At 50.5% G+C, this 15,733-nt stretch overlaps 1 protein-coding gene across 1 annotated transcript in view; it reads left to right on the top strand.

Annotated features, from left to right (window-relative positions):
* The window catches only part of CTCFL (CCCTC-binding factor like), a 58,269-nt gene extending 42,999 nt beyond the window's left edge, over positions 1–15,270 (top strand). The window contains 4 exon segments of the mRNA XM_059481112.1: positions 11,393–11,459; positions 12,077–12,152; positions 12,660–12,772; positions 15,162–15,270. Of these exon segments, the coding sequence (XP_059337095.1) occupies positions 11,393–11,459; positions 12,077–12,152; positions 12,660–12,772; positions 15,162–15,270 (365 nt within the window).
* Positions 15,271–15,733: the final 463 nt, after the last annotated feature.

Below are 15,733 nucleotides of genomic sequence, written 5' to 3'. Positions count from 1 at the left end.
AATTCCCTTTCCTGCTGTGGTTGACCTGTGAAAGCAGCAATCATCTGACAGTGACAGCAGCACTTAATTATTAATTCAGGATTAAAGTGGGCTGTCCAGTGAATGATTTCACAGGAGCAGAGTTTAGGATTGAAGCTAGTTTGATATAACAATTGTCTTGAAAGCCTCCTTGGCATTTTAATGGTGTTTTTCTTTGGTCTAAATATATATGAGAAGTTGAGAGGATGTTTAAATCTGAGCAGGGTATAAAAGGGACCAAGAGAAAGACTGAAAGGTCCTGTCCAAGCTCCACCCAGCTGTGTGAGCCCCTGGCTTCCCCAGGACAGGGCATCATCCCAGGAGCTGCAGCAATCCCCATTCCTCTCACTGCTCCAGATGAGCATTAATATCTTTACCTTCCTTGTCACCCTCCTCTCTCCTGCCTAGCTGAGCTCAGCTCAGTGCAAAGGACAATGTTTGTTATCCTTCAGTGGCTGCAGCAATGGCCACCCAGCCCTTCCCTGCTCCAAGGAGACTGTGTTTGCATTGAGCATATGTTGCTCACTGGAATGGAGAATTCTCCATTTTTTCTAAATGAGTTTTCTCAGGCTGTCCCCGTTCAGCAAATTCAGGAGAGAAAGGGCAGCAGTGCCCCTTGGCCAGACCATGGCAGCACTTCTGTTCTCCTGCAGGAGAAAGCAGAGTGCAGCCTCCCCATGGCAATAGAGTGATCCTCTGTTGGGTGAATTGTTGCTTACAAGGTTAATTAGCTGTAGAAAATGAGCTAGAATACTTGGGACTAATGAATCATAATGAGTCATTATATTTGAGGAGTGACAAATTAAATTCATGCATGTTTTGGACTACTTGTTTCAGTCAGAATGGAAAATAGTGCTATGCTTTCTTCTGTTGTTCTGCTGTCGTGTCAAGATGTCAGGAGATAAATCAATATGGCCAGAGCTTATAAAGTCTGGCACTGATGATTGCATGATGTTTAATCTCTCTCCTGGGTCCTTGAGCTGGGCTAGGAGCAGGAGCTCCTCTGGAATCAATACTTTTTCTTTCACCTTCAACAGGAGGGATTTTGATCTGTTACTGAGAAAACATGAAGCTTCTCCTAAGCTAAAAGAGAGAGAAAAAAAATTGTGATGTCCTAATACCATGAGGGGTAGTGTCCTCTGGCAGCTCTGGTTGAGGTGTAGCACCCTCATCTAGGGAAGTACATGAAATTACAGCTCCACCTCAACACCAAGGTGAGTCAAGGGACCTCTTGGAACCAAGATTCGTGAGATCCTTCAGCTCCTGCTGCCCCCAGAGGAATCTCTGGAGTTTTTCTGTGGAATTAGACCAAGCAACATAGCCAGCCAAGGAGCAGTCAGACATTGTGACCCCTGAAATACATGGGAAGCAAGGATAAGCAAGCTGCTCCTACCTGGAAGATAACTGCTGGAATCTCAATGTGAGATGAAGGACACAGTGAAAAAGAGAAGCTTGATGAGAAGGATTCACTCTTAGCCCCCTTCAAGCATTATAATATGTCCCTGGTGAGCTGAAGCCTGGCACAAGCTGCTGTGCTTGGTTTGGGGTTTTTTTGGTGTTGGTACCAAGGTTCAGCTGGTTCAGGGGTGGAGGAGCTGAGAGCAGTGGGAGGGTTTGAATTCGCAGCCTTCCTTTTAAATATATCAGCGGTTGCAGCAGGGCAAGTGGGACTGCTGCTGACTCAGTTCTTTGCTGGATTGATGCTTCTGGAAGTGTTTGGAGAGATTTGACAAAGCTTTCTGTCTGTTGAAGGTTCCATGGCATTATTAGCTGTTTGTCACCACTGGGAGAAAACATCTTTCACACCATCTCAGAGCAAAGAGCACTTTGGGGCCCAAAGACAGAAGGTACCAACTGGCACTTAGTTTTGCTACTAATTATGTGCCAGAACCTAATCTGTTAGGCCCAAATTAGTGCATTTCTCCAGATGTTTTCACAGTTGCCCTGCCTGCAGCCCTGTGGGTTGTGTTCTGAGTTTTTAAGCACTCATTTTGGTCCTTTCCACTCCACTGTTGTGGCTGGTCCTGGCATGGTCAGGTGTAAACTCCCACTTGCTCAACACTGTAAGGCATCAATGACACAAAGTGGAAAATTCTCCTTGGGGTGCAGAGCTCCTTCAGGAGGCAGCCAGTGGGGTGAGTGCTTACAGACCTGTCCCTGTGCTCGGACATGTGGGCTCATGTACAATATCTTCTGTGAAAGCAGCTATTCTTGCTCCTGCCAGGCTGCTCTGAAGACCCATACAATGATGTTAATTGTAAGCCACAAGCTGGCTCTTATCTTCAAATTGTTTTGCCCTGACAATTTTAAGAAGAGCTCAGCATGTTCTCAGTAGGAGCTGATAGATGCTAAGCACTTCTGAAATCCTGCCAGCTTCATTTAGGTTCCTAAACAGGAACTGAGTGCTCTTGAACATATGATCCTAAGGGTGCATTTCATAACTCTACAGCTCTGTCCATATCATTCCTTTCCTCTCTGCCTGTCCCCAGAATGCTCCTGGCAGCAGCAACAACACCAGGAGCACCAGGCTAGTCAAGGCTTGAGTGATGTCTCAGTTAGGATGTCAGCTCAAGCCACACTGGGCAGAATTAAGTGACAGCAGTTAAAAGGTGCCTGTCTGCATCCTGTGTGCAGTGATGTCGTCATCATCACTACCAGCACTGTGGATATATTAGAGATAGCTGTAATGCATTTTATTTATGGACATGAAAACAATAATCCAGAGCAAATCCTGCCTTGTTTTTCAGAGTATTTCATTCCATGTTTCAGGCCATGTATTCTGTACTTGACAATGCTCTGACTCTCAATTTAAGAATTCAAATTTTCTCCTCAGCAGATTCTTGGGGCAGATGTAATGAATATTTTGCAGTGTTCATGGGGCAGGGGAGGAGGGCAGACAGGCCTTTATCTGAAGCTTTTCCAGCAGAGTGAGTGCATGGACAGCATCTGTGTTGGTGCTGTGGGGCTGACATCCTCTCCAGCACACTTGGCAGCGAGCGCAAGGACCACATGTCAAAAATCTGGGGGGCCCAAAGGCTGCGGACAAAAGTACGGCAAAGAATTTAAACATCAGTGAGCGGAGAGCTGCTGGAGGGCTGGGGGGAGCGATTAGCGCAGTGCTCTGGAATGCGGCGCTTCAATAGCGCTCCAGAAGGCTCTGCAGCCCCATTGACTTGTGCAGCGTCAGGACGGGACCGTGCGGGGCTTCCCTTCCCTTCCCTTCCCTTCCCTTCCCTTCCCTTCCCTTCCCTTCCCTTCCCTTCCCTTCCCTTCCCTTCCCTTCCCTTCCCTTCCCTTCCCTTCCCTTCCCTTCCCTTCCCTTCCCTTCCCTTCCCTTCCCAAACCTTCCCAAACCTTCCCAAACCTTCCCAAACCTTCCCTTCCCAAACCTTCCCTTCCCTTCCCAAACCTTCCCTTCCCAAACCTTCCCTTCCCAAACCTTCCCTTCCCAAACCTTCCCAAACCTTCCCTTCCCTTCCCTTCCCAAACCTTCCCTTCCCTTCCCAAACCTTCCCTTCCCTTCCCAAACCTTCCCTTCCCAAACCTTCCCTTCCCAAACCTTCCCAAACCTTCCCAAACCTTCCCAAACCTTCCCTTCCCAAACCTTCCCAAACCTTCCCAAATCTTCCCAAACCTTCCCTTCCCAAACCTTCCCTTCCCAAACCTTCCCTTCCCCAACCTTCCCAAACCTTTCCAAACCTTCCCAAACCTTCCTTTCCCAAACCTTCCCTTCCCAAACCTTCCCTTCCCTTCCCAAACCTTCCCTTCCCAAACCTTCCCTTCCCAAACCTTCCCTTCCCAAACCTTCCCAAACCTTCCCTTCCCTTCCCTTCCCAAACCTTCCCTTCCCTTCCCAAACCTTCCCTTCCCTTCCCAAACCTTCCCTTCCCAAACCTTCCCTTCCCAAACCTTCCCAAACCTTCCCAAACCTTCCCAAACCTTCCCTTCCCAAACCTTCCCAAACCTTCCCAAATCTTCCCAAACCTTCCCTTCCCAAACCTTCCCTTCCCAAACCTTCCCTTCCCCAACCTTCCCAAACCTTTCCAAACCTTCCCAAACCTTCCTTTCCCAAACCTTCCCTTCCCAAACCTTCCCTTCCCCAACCTTCCCAAACCTTTCCAAACCTTCCCAAACCTTCCCTTCCCAAACCTTCCCTTCCCCTTCCCCTTCGCCTTCCCCTTCCCCTTCCCCTTCCCCTTCCCCTTCCCCTTCCCCTTCCCCTTCCCCTTCCCCTTCCCCTTCCCCTTCCCCTTCCCCTTCCCCTTCCCCTTCCTTTCCTTTTCCCCTTTTTTTCCTTTCCCCTTTTTTTTTTTTTCCTTTTTTCCTCTTTCCTTTTCCCTTTTTTCCTCCCCATCAGCCAGGTGCACACAAGGTGCTCTGCCAGAACCCCCTTGGCAGCCTGCAGCAGTGTCAGCTGTTTCCTTACCCTAGGCTAATGTGCTAAAAGCCACCTGATCCAGCTGTTGTCAGCTGTGCACTGGGGTGAGGTTTGCATGTTTTTCTCACTTTTGTCAGTGTGGGGTTTTGGTTTATTCCACTGGTTTTGGTTTCTTTGGGAATGGACCCAGCAGGACTAAGCATGTGTCTGTGGTTGCATTCACTTGTTTTGTTTTGTTTTCTTTAAATTTTCCTTTCCCCCCTTCAGATTTCTAGGTAAATAAATCCAAGTGCGGAATGAATTAAAAATAAAGCTGGGTGGAAGCCTGGCTGATGTGAACACATGCTTTTTTAGTTGAGGTGGGAGAAGAGCACACTCATTCAAGCCCTCATGTAGGGCAGGGAATTCCCTGGCTTTTGTCTAAATATGGCATGAGAGCAGAGCACAGGCAGTGCAATGCTTCACTGAGGATTGTTTAAAAGGGAGCTTGGCACCAGCCAGCAAGTAGGATTCTTGTGAAAACATGGCACAAGGAGTTGTTTGACAGATTCTGACATAGCAAAGTATTTACAAGAGAAAAAAAAAAAAAAAAAAAAAAAAAAAAAAGAAGGAAAAGAAAGAAACTGCAGAATGCATGAATCCAAAAGCATATTGTCTGCCTAGGAAGATTGCAGAATAAAAGGTGCTTAGCACTGAGTCATACCCTGCATGCTCTGTGGGCCTGATCCTATCAGTGATTCATGGCACTGAGTTAAAAATCCACTCCTAAATGATTGCCTCTTTCATGCAGGAGAGGATATGAAGAGCAGTGAGAGATGGGGAAGAGGCAGCCCCTCAACCACTGGCCAGAGTCTCTACCCAGACCTGCCAGGTTGGATGGATCCCTCCTCTGCCATCCACCCTGCAGGCTGTGGCGTTTCACCAGCAGATCTCTGGGTGCAGCACTCAGGCCCCAGCAATCCTGTGCTCTGTGTAGGTGTCTCCTTTTTGCAGAGCTTATGCTGAGCTGTGGTTTTGAATCTCTGTTGCAGCAGCAGTCCCTGCCTGGAGGAAACCCTTCTCCCTCTCTCTCTGCTGCGTCTGGAGACATTGTGAGAACCTTGGAGCATGCAGGCCTTTGGACATCTCAGCAATGGAGAATTTTGTCTCCAAAATTCCTGGTCTATTTTTGAAATATGGCCATGATGTGAGTGTGATTTGAGGGACGGAGAACTTATCCAGAACTCAGCACTTCTGGAGGTCTCAGATGAGAACACATCCCTCAATGAATCTGCTACAGACAACAGCTACTGGGCAATCTGTGAGCTCATCCAGAGCAGGACTTGGCTCAGCCTTCCCTACATTTGCCTTGAATACAACATCCCAGCTTGATCATAGCTGGAGCTTCCCCTCATCAAAGGTAAGTCACTCTTGCTCTGCTTGGTTGGTGCCTTGCAATGTAAACTGCAATGATAGGAGCAGTCTGTAATTAGCACATGCCCTCAGGCAGTTCTGTTGTTCATGAAATGCAAGGTCTAAACTGTTCTGCTGCTACAGGATTGGTTTGGTGAGTGCTTTAAGTGCATTTGTACTTGGGTTAGTGAAAGCTGCTCCCCAAGAGTGGTCTGGTATGGATCAGAAACCAGGAGTCCAGACCCACTCCTTCATCCAAGTGGGCATCTTCCACTGAAACCAGGGGTTAATCCATCACATGTGCTGCCTGTGAGGTGCACTCCATGACAAAGCAACACAGCCCAGGGGTTTCTGTGCCATCTTAGCAAAGGCACAGGAGCACTCTCCCACCCTTTTTGAGCATATCTTTTAGATAAACAATTAATAAACACTGAGACAGAGAAAAGATCTGAAGCCTCTTCTCGTCCTTGAAGCGCGGGCTGTCCAAGGCCACCCCGGGCCTTTCCAGGTCACCTAAACAGCCGAGAAACCAGCTGCTGCAAATATTTCAGAAAGCAAATATTTGGTGTCCCCATCCAGCAGAAAATAAGCAGAAGAACCAACCACCTGCCACTCACTTGGTCACCTCAACAAAGCCAGGCTGGGGCTGAGAATCAATAGCAACGAAACTGAGCTTTTGTGGTGAGTTCTGTCTGAACTGGGAGAGCAAACAACACCTGGAGGAGCTGGGCATGGGCTGCAAGGGAGAGGGATGGTGGGCAGAGGCTGTTTGTGCTCCAGGGTGGGGCTCTGGCACGGCAGGAGCAGGAGGAAGAGGAGGATGGCTCCGTCAGCCCTGGTGAGTGGGTGCCTGCCCTGCCCTGGATGGCAGCAGCTCCTCTGTGCCTGCAGGAGCAGAGCCTGGAGTGGAACTGCCCAAGCCCCTCTGCTCCTGCCTGGGCTGGGCTCAAACAGCACTGGGAAATCACTGGTCTGGCTTAATTTTTAAGATTTAATTTTTAAGACTAATTTTTAAGATTAATTTTTAAGATTAATCACCACTCACACCTCTGCCCAAGCCGGATTCCCTAATTAAACCAGGGAATTTTGCCTTCACTAGGAAGCAGGAAGATGGCACGGTACCTGCTCTGGCTGGGCCCAAATTCCCAATGTCCAAGTGATCTGCATTTGGGTGCTGGGTTTTTTTAACTTTATCTTTTTTTGTTGTTGTTTTTAGCCTTCTGAAAACAAACTTCAGAGTCGTCAGCTGGAAGTGATCTCATTGTATTACAGATTTGCTTTCCTGGGAAACTGAACCCTTCTGGTGGAATGATGGGAAAGTCTCACCTTCCCTTCTTTAATATTCCTTTAACCAAGGTTCTATTGAAATTAGCTTGGCAGGGCAGCAGCTCAGAAAGAAAGACACAAAAGAAAATCCCTTGTTACTATTAGGTTTTTTATTCTATTTTTTTTTTTTACTCATCTCGTGATTTTGGGGAGATGGCAAATGATTTTTGAATCTTTATTGACACATATCCAAATCTCTAGAGAAGGATACATTTTAATAACACAGGAGTCTGTTTGTTTCACTGCCAGCAAAAAAACAGAGGCAAACCCCAATAATTAATTGTTGACTTTGGTAGTTTTCTTTGAGCTGCAACACTGTCTGCTCACTCCTACTCCTTTTTCTGCCTCTTACAAATTCTTTGCACAAGTGGGAGCCCAGCTCAGCACACCCAGTGCAGGATCCCTGTCCTCAATGAGGATGGGCTTGGCTCCTCTTCAAAGGGATCTTTTATCGAGTGCTCAGTGTGATGTGACAAAGCAGGGAAGTGTGCCATGGATGTGGTGCTTCCTAATCCCCTCCTTCTACCTTGATTAAACTCGAGGGCAATTACCCTTGCCAGGGTGGTGAGGGCTGCCAGTGTGCATCTTGTTTACAGCTGTGCTCATTTTTTACTTTGTTTTCCCATTTTGCACTAGGGCAAAACTCATCTGCTGTATGTCATGGATAAAATCCATTTTAAGCACCAAGTTTCTCCTGTTTTGCCACAGGAGCTGGGGCATTCAGGACGTTGTGTTTCAGGCTGGCACAGTTGCTGTCATGTGCAAAGTGATGCCCAGGCTCCCAGAGACCTGCAAGGTCTCACTGTCAGTGCAGGGAAGCTTTGGATGGGGCCAGTAGAAACTAAAAAGATTTATTATGGGACTATTTTATAGTGCTAGGAACAAGAATTTACTGTGGTGTGAGTGGGCTTTAGACGCTGCTGTAAATTCCAGATGAAAATTTCACAGCATTTGCCATTCAATTTTGCTCTATTTTATTTTCTGTGTTTTGCTTTCATTTCCAGAATCTGCCATATTCTGAATTCTGATAAATTTAGAAAGTCTTATTTTCAAAAACAAACAACCACACCATATTTTGGCAAAAAATACTAGGGTTAATGTTTTTATTTTACCAATTTCCCAATTGCCTATAGCAGTCACTTCAAAAAAAAGACTGCATCTAACTAATTTTACTTGAAAATATCCTGTTTCTTTTTTTCTCTCTGTTTTTTTATCCCTTCACAAGAAGCCGGCCAGATTTCAGAGCAACTTTAACAGGAAAAATGCACATCAGCACCCTGAGATATTTCCATGTTTGGCTTTGAATCTGTCAGTTTTACGTGGAGAAAAAAATACATTGTGAATTTTCTAGTTCAGAGATTTGTAGTTTGGTGGTTTGGGCAGAATGCACTGAGGGCAGGAGCTTTTCTCCATGGTCATTCCTGCCTCCATCCTGTGTTTCACGCTTACTCTGTGCCCTGGCAGCCTGATGGCCTCCTCCTTTTTTCTCTGGATAATCTTCCTTCTTTTCTTTTTTTTTTTTGGCTAAAACAACATGAGAGTCTGTTTCAGCTGATTGTGACACGATGCTGAACTTTTCTTTGCCAGGGCTCTCTGGTTGCCCCTGCAGCCACCAGACCCTGGTGGGACACCATGCCCAGCCCCTGTTGCTCCTGTCTCTGTGCTGTGATGCCAGGGCCAGCCTGCCATTCCTCTTGGCACCATCCTGGCAGGGGTGGCCGGGCAGGCAGAGCCAGGGCCAGGCTCCCACAGGCTGTTCCCATTCCTGCAGCAGCCTGCCCACCTGTTCTCTGCTGCGCTGGAATACCAGCCAGAGCCTTGGCTCCGCTGTTGCAGGCTGTGAGGGGTGGTTTTTAATCCCTCTATTCAGTGTTTCCAGGAACAGGAGGAGAGGCATACGGCATATGCTCACCTCGGCTCCCAGGAGGGGTGGGGGGTGTCCCAGCAGCTGCTGGGGTGATCCTTGTCTGTCTGTCCTTCCGCAGCCACGTCTGAAGGTGTGCTCAGGGTGTCGGGCATCACCCCATGAGCAGGTGAGCTCCACGAGCAGGTGCTGTCCCTTCCTCCCCTCCGCAGCCAGCAGCGTGGACAGGGGTGTCGCAGGCAGAGGGGCTGGAGGAGGGACTCCATCCTCTCCTGGTTTTCCTTCAGCTGGATCAGCTCCACAGCAGGGCTGGGAGCACCTCAAGGGCACAGGCCCTCCCTTCATGGTCACAGTGGTCCTTGAGTGTTTGGAAGTTTGTTGGATTGAGGACTTACATTTGACCAAAGCAGGTGAGATCTGGATGCGGCTTTGGGCTCAAAACACATGAGATATCTGCAGCAGCAGAGCAGGGGGAGTTTGGAAGTCTGGAAGTTTGGAAGTCTGTTGGATTAAGGACTCTGGTTTGGCCAAAGCAGGTGAGATCTGGCTCCAGCTTTGGGCTCAGAGCACACAAGATATCTGCAGCAGTAGAGCAGGGGGAGCAGGCTGAGTGCTGAGCTCCTGCATCCTGCACTGCCCACATCTGTCCTTGTCACCAAATCTCCAGCACGCCCATCCCTGATGTCCTGCATTGCTCGTTGCCTGACCCTCAGCTGACCCTGCTGCAGCCAACAGGAGCACTGGCATCCCTGGGCATCACTGCCTCATCTTCCCCCCCCTCCCGTTCCCTCCTGTGTGCCCTGCTGCCCACCCTGCTCTGGCTGCCCACCCTGCCCTGGGCACCATCTGCTGAGCTTGGGGCTGTCTCCTCTCACCAACTGTCGTCTGTCCTGCCTGGGGGGGCAATGTGCTCACGTTCTGCATCAAAGGACCCTCAGCCCCTCTCTTTGTGGGCCAGCCGGGCTGTCGGAGAGGAGCCAAGCACTTGGCACTCAGCAAGCAAGGAGCATTAATGAAAGCATTGCAGTGAGGTTAGAGCCTCATTAAAGCACTGCTAACGAACCGTCTGCCTTCCAGAAACATGAGATTTTCGCTAACACTTCCTCCTTCTAACTTTATGTATATTTAAATCTTTCTGGGCAGGCAATACCCATTTCTCCAGGCTGCTACAGCATAAACAAAGCCCATTTCAGAGGAGCTGCTCTGGAAGTGCCTTTGGGTGCTGTCTCCAGTCCTGCAGCCTGTCTGTGTGGTCATGGCAGTGTCCTGGAGCTCAGGGGACATAAACCCCATCACGGTCTGTGTGGTCATGGCAGTGTCCTGGGTGACATAAACCCCATCACTCCCGGGTGCACAGCAGCACTGTGGGATGAAGGCAAGCTCTGAACACACCACTGCCCCTCTCCCAGCCCTGCCACTGCTGCTGGCAGCCTTTGCCAGGTGTGTTTTTGGGGGAGGGAGATCCCACAGCAGTGCCCCGAGGTCTGTGAGCATCGCCTGAGCTCTGCTGGGCTGGGGTGGCACTGCTGGCTCAGCCAGGTGTCCCCAGGGGTTTGTACAGGGGAGTTCACTTTGGGTGTCCCCAGGGGTTTGTACAGGGGGGGTTCACTCTGGGTGTCCCCAGGGGTTTGTACAGGGGGGGTTCACTCTGAGTGTCCCCAGGGGTTTGTACAGGGGGGGTTCACTCTGGGTGTCCCCAGGGGTTTGTACAGGGGGGGTTCACTCTGAGTGTCCCCAGGGGTTTGTACAGGGGGGCTCACTCTGGGGCCCCCCAGGGGTTTGTACAGGGGGGGTTCACTCTGAGTGTCCCCAGGGGTTTGTACAGGGGAGTTCACTTTGGGTGTCCCCAGGGGTTTGTACAGGGGGGGTTCACTCTGGGTGTCCCCAGGGGTTTGTACAGGGGGGGTTCACTCTGAGTGTCCCCAGGGGTTTGTACAGGGGGGGTTCACTCTGGGTGTCCCCAGGGGTTTGTACAGGGGGGGTTCACTCTGAGTGTCCCCAGGGGTTTGTACAGGGGGGCTCACTCTGGGGCCCCCCAGGGGTTTGTACAGGGGGGGCTCACTCTGAGTGTTCCCAGGGGTTTGTACAGGGGGGGCTCACTCTGGGTGTCCCCAGGGGTTTGTACAGGGGGGGCTCACTCTGGGTGTCCCCAGGGGTTTGTACAGGGGGGGCTCACTCTGGGGCCCCCCAGGGGTTTGTACAGGGGGGGCTCACTCTGAGTGTCCCCAGGGGTTTGTACAGGGGGGTTCACTCTGGGTGTCCCCAGGGGTTTGTACAGGGGGGTTCACTCTGGGTGTCCCCAGGGGTTTGTACAGGGGGGCTCACTCTGGGTGTCCCCAGGGGTTTGTACAGGGGGGTTCACTCTGGGTGTCCCCAGGGGTTTGTACAGGGGGGTTCACTCTGGGGCCCCCCAGGCTCCCCAGCACCCTCGGGGCTGGCTGCAGGTGGTGCTCAGACCCCCGGCTGCCCTCGCAGCCCATTGTAAAGCAAATGAATTCTCCCAGGGCTCAGGAATAGCTTGGCAGGGAGCAGAGCAGCTGCTCCGGGACTCAGTGCCCCTGTTTGATTGCATTTGTCTGATTTCAGCAGCCTGTGAGGGGCAGGGGAGCCATGGGGACATCTCACTGCCGTGGGTGAGCTCACAGCTTCTCCTCCTGGACATCCTCCTCTCACCTCAGGATTTTATTCTCCTGCTCCCTTTGAAGCACACCCAGAGGTGTCACTGTCAAAGGACGGTGTTTGATGGATGAATCCATCTCTTTTACCTTACAGGGTAAACACTGTGTTTTTGACAATAAATGCCATTTTCTTGAATGGAAACAAGCAGTCCAAATGGCTTCTGCTGGGTTTCCAAATTGTCTGGAGGGTCTGCCCTGGGGAGAGAGCTGTCAGGAGAGCAAACCTGGTGTTAAACTGGTGGTGTGTGTTGCAGAGACTCAGAGCTGGATGCAGCTGCAGGTTGGTGTGAGGATGTTCCCCCACTGCTCCCGAATGTTGTGGGGCTGCCCTGGCATCCTTGGGTGTCCTGCCTGGCGCTGGGGGATGGCCACAGCCTGGGGAAGTTAGTGACTCACTGTGAAATTTCCTCTCCCTTTCAGGCATTACAACACAGATTTTCCTCTTGCACAGGCCCCAGCTCTGCAGACAGGCACTGCCCTCGCTGCAGGGAAATTGGTAGGATGTCTTGGGGCAAAGGTAAAACTAAAGTACATCAGTAAATGCTAGCAGGATCAGTCCCTTATTCAGGCATAAATCAGGTAGCCCCAACCAACAATAGAATTACCTAAGTATAAAATCCCATGTAAGCCAGTAAGATCAGCTCCAAACCTGCTATGAATTTGCTTTTTGTTTCCATGCCAAGAATATATCACTGCTAACTGCTGCAATCAGGGCTGGTCCTTTCAGGATTTTTTAAGTGCTTTTGAGCACGTTTATTTCCCATCCGCAGCAGATCCACACAGAACCTGGCCCTCCTTCCCTGGGGCATGCCCCAGCCTGCTTCACCCACAATAAATTGTCCCTATCAGGGAATATTTTTTTCTTTCCTGGCTGTTTTTGTTACTGCATTCGGTAAACAAAGGGACAGCAGCAGTGACGATCCAAACCCATTCTTTTTTATTTGCCTGGGAACAGAGTCAACTATTTGTTGGTCTTTTGTTGCTGCTTTTGTTCTCTTTTTAGCCAGAGCCCGTTGGAGCAGCTCCTGGTACCTGTGGGCAGCACGTACTGGAGCTGCAGGATTTGTCACCTGCTGCCACCAGCCCAGGGAGGGGCAGCGAGGAGGACAAGGTGGGGTAGGTACCAGGTGCCAGGTCAAACCAAAGGTGCAGGGCACAATGGTCCCTTCTGTCCCTCCCAAGCAATATGGGAACAGCCTGCAGCAGTGTCCTGGTGGCTGTATGTGCCTCAGTTTCCCCAGTTCTCAGTGCACTGTTTGGAGATGGTGCCCAAGATGAGAGGTCTGGTTGCACCTGGCTGAGCCAGGGTGATGCCAGCTTTTGGGGATGAACTTCTCAAAACACTTGGCAGGAGAAGGGAAGGACGGGAGGGAGGGAAGCTGGAGGCTCTTTTAGACTGAGGACAAGCTTCTCCTGGCCTCTCCATCTCTGGGGCCTGTGCAGCAGCTCAGGCAGCTCCAGGCTGGTCACTTCTTAGCAGAGACACCAAGAGAAGCACCCTGGCTGCCACTGCCACCCCACCTGTGCCTCCAACCCACACCAGGGCTCTCCAAAAACCCAGCAGAGCTTCCCCTTCCCCATTCCACTGGGACACAGCACAGCCAGGAGCAGGAATGCATTTTCCATGCTTTGGGCACTGGTGTGGGCTGGGGACACCCATCAGAGCCATTTGTCACCCCAGGCCACTCTGGAACAGGGTGGGGAAGCTGCTCTGCTGCCTGTGCCAGGCACAACTCCTGTGCTGCAAACCAAACCTGCAGGGGAGCGTCCCCGGGAGCCATCTGATGGAGTGGAACAAAACCAGAGCAGCCCAGCAGGTTGGACTGTGAGCCATGCTGAGCCTGTCCTGCCCTGCTCAGGCTGCCTGCCCGGGTGCTCAGGAGTGTGTTGGTGTCTCCTGCCAGTGCTGCTGAGACTGGGGGGTTTGCATGTAAAGGAGGATGGTTTGTGGTCAAGAGGTACAAGTGGAGGGAGCGGCATCTCAGAGCAGCATCCCAAACACCAGTCAGGCAGCAGGGGAGCTTGGGGACACGTGGTGTGTGCTCTGAGCCTGTGCCAGGACAGCCAGCACCCAAACCTGCTCCCAGGGCTGAGGGCAGCACAGCCAAACCACCATGGATGGCTGGAGAGGCTGCCCTGAGCTCTGCTCCTCCTGGGGGTGTCAACGGAGCTGCAGCACACAGGAGGAGGGGTACACATTTGGATCAAGTCCCAAACACACAGAGGCAAGAAAAATGACTCAGGAGAATTCCTCTGGGATTTTCCCTCACACCTCACTTTGTGATGCTCTGAGTTTGCTGCGGAAAGGCACAGCCCAGCTTGGTTGAATCTCATTACCTTAAGCATTTGCTGCCTGGTTTCCAGGAGCTGTGAGCAGCATTTGCCGTGCTGGGAAACAGGCTGGAGGAGGGATGTGTGCCCTCCACCTGCAGCTGAGGGGGCTGCAGTGACTCACTGATATCAGGGGGCTGCCCAGAAAGGGCCTGGGGATGTTTATGTTGCAAGGGCTTCTGGAGTTTTGCTCTATAATTACAGTTACAGGCAGATTTCAGAGTTTACTCTAAATGAAAAAGGGAGGAATGATTGTTTCTGACTGGTCATGGATTCATTTTTTAATTGTGTACCCACAATGTGTTGTCATGCAAGAAAAATCTAACCCTTACAAAAACTCATTTCAAAATGAGTAACTGCAACATTTTTTCAGTCATTGTCTGAGAAGGCTGTTGCAGGACTGCTGGGACTTCCCTTCTCCCCAGAATGAGATTCTGGTGTAATTAATGGGGCATTTGGACTCTGATAGCATTTGTTTCTATCCAGTTTCTCATGGAAACCCTCCTGATGCCTCTCAGATCTTCATGAAGGTATGTAAGCTTTACTCCTCCACTTTCTGCCTCCCAGAAGGAGAATGGGAACTGGAAAATTCCCCAGGTTCTTGGCAGAGACGCTGAGGTGGTGTGGTTCTGCACAAAGCAGCTCTGGCCATGGACCCTGGCAGCAGTTTTATCTTTTGCTGGGCTGGGAATCGTGACCTCAGCCATTGCAGCAGGTGTTCTCTGGAGCAGTCTGCAAGGAAATTGGTTTAAATAGCAATAGCATAATTTATCCATCTGAACTAGCAAAGTGTTAATGTGTCTCAGGGGTGAAACAAAAATTCTGTGAAACTTTCAGGGCTTTTCTTGGTTTTTCTGCACCCAAACAGGCTCTCAGAGCTGTGCCTTATGCTTGTCCATCACTGCCTGGAGAATGCCCAGCACAGAGAGGACATTGCTGCTGATAACAGGAAAGTCAGTGTTTGGTCCTGCTGTCAACAGCTTTTAGCTTGGAGACGAACCTCCACTAATCAGCTGCTTTGTGGCATTTTTACAGCAAGATAAAAGACGCCTGGAATTATTTGTTGGTCACCAAGCAAATGTTTTTACTGGTGAAATGTTCCAGAGGCTGTTTAGAGTCTGATTGACAAATGTGCCAAAACTCTGCAACCCTCCCCATGCCCTCCCCTCCTCAGATCCAGGGCTGAGATGGGAGATGGAGATGATGATGATGGAGCTGTAGATGAAGAAGGAGATGGAGCCAGCTCAAGCAATTGCTGCAGGGGTAACCCGGGGTTGAAGTGAGGGGAGAAGCTCATTTGTTATGCAAATATCTGCCTGAGCCTGGCGTAGACAGTGGAAAGCTCAAATTATTTTAAGCAGAAAAGCAAAGTTCTCTCCATCCCCCTATCCTCTTGGATCCTTGGAAAAATAAAACAAACCAGAAACCTCTGTGTGAACCATCTGACAATGATCAGCACTTGGCCTTTCTGGCAAGAGCTGGGTGAGCACAGGCACATGGAAATAGAACAATTAGGGGGAAAAACAGCATTGGAAGCAGCCAGGCTTTGTGTTGTCGTGATGACAGCACCAATGATCATCCTGCAGCCTTATCTCTGGAGCCTGCCAGGCACAGCAGAGCTGCAGGGCTGGGGGTTCTCCCTGGGTGACATGCAGAGGAGCTGTGGCAGCTTCCCTGCTGCCTGCTCAGCTCTCGAGGCAAGGAGAGGAGCAAGGATGGCTGTTTTGGGTGCAGGAAACCCTTTCA

This window comes from Ammospiza nelsoni, chromosome 12 (assembly GCF_027579445.1).
Source record: "Ammospiza nelsoni isolate bAmmNel1 chromosome 12, bAmmNel1.pri, whole genome shotgun sequence".
In the NCBI taxonomy this organism is placed as follows: domain Eukaryota; kingdom Metazoa; phylum Chordata; class Aves; order Passeriformes; family Passerellidae; genus Ammospiza; species Ammospiza nelsoni.
This window is presented reverse-complemented; position numbering and strand designations above follow the sequence as displayed.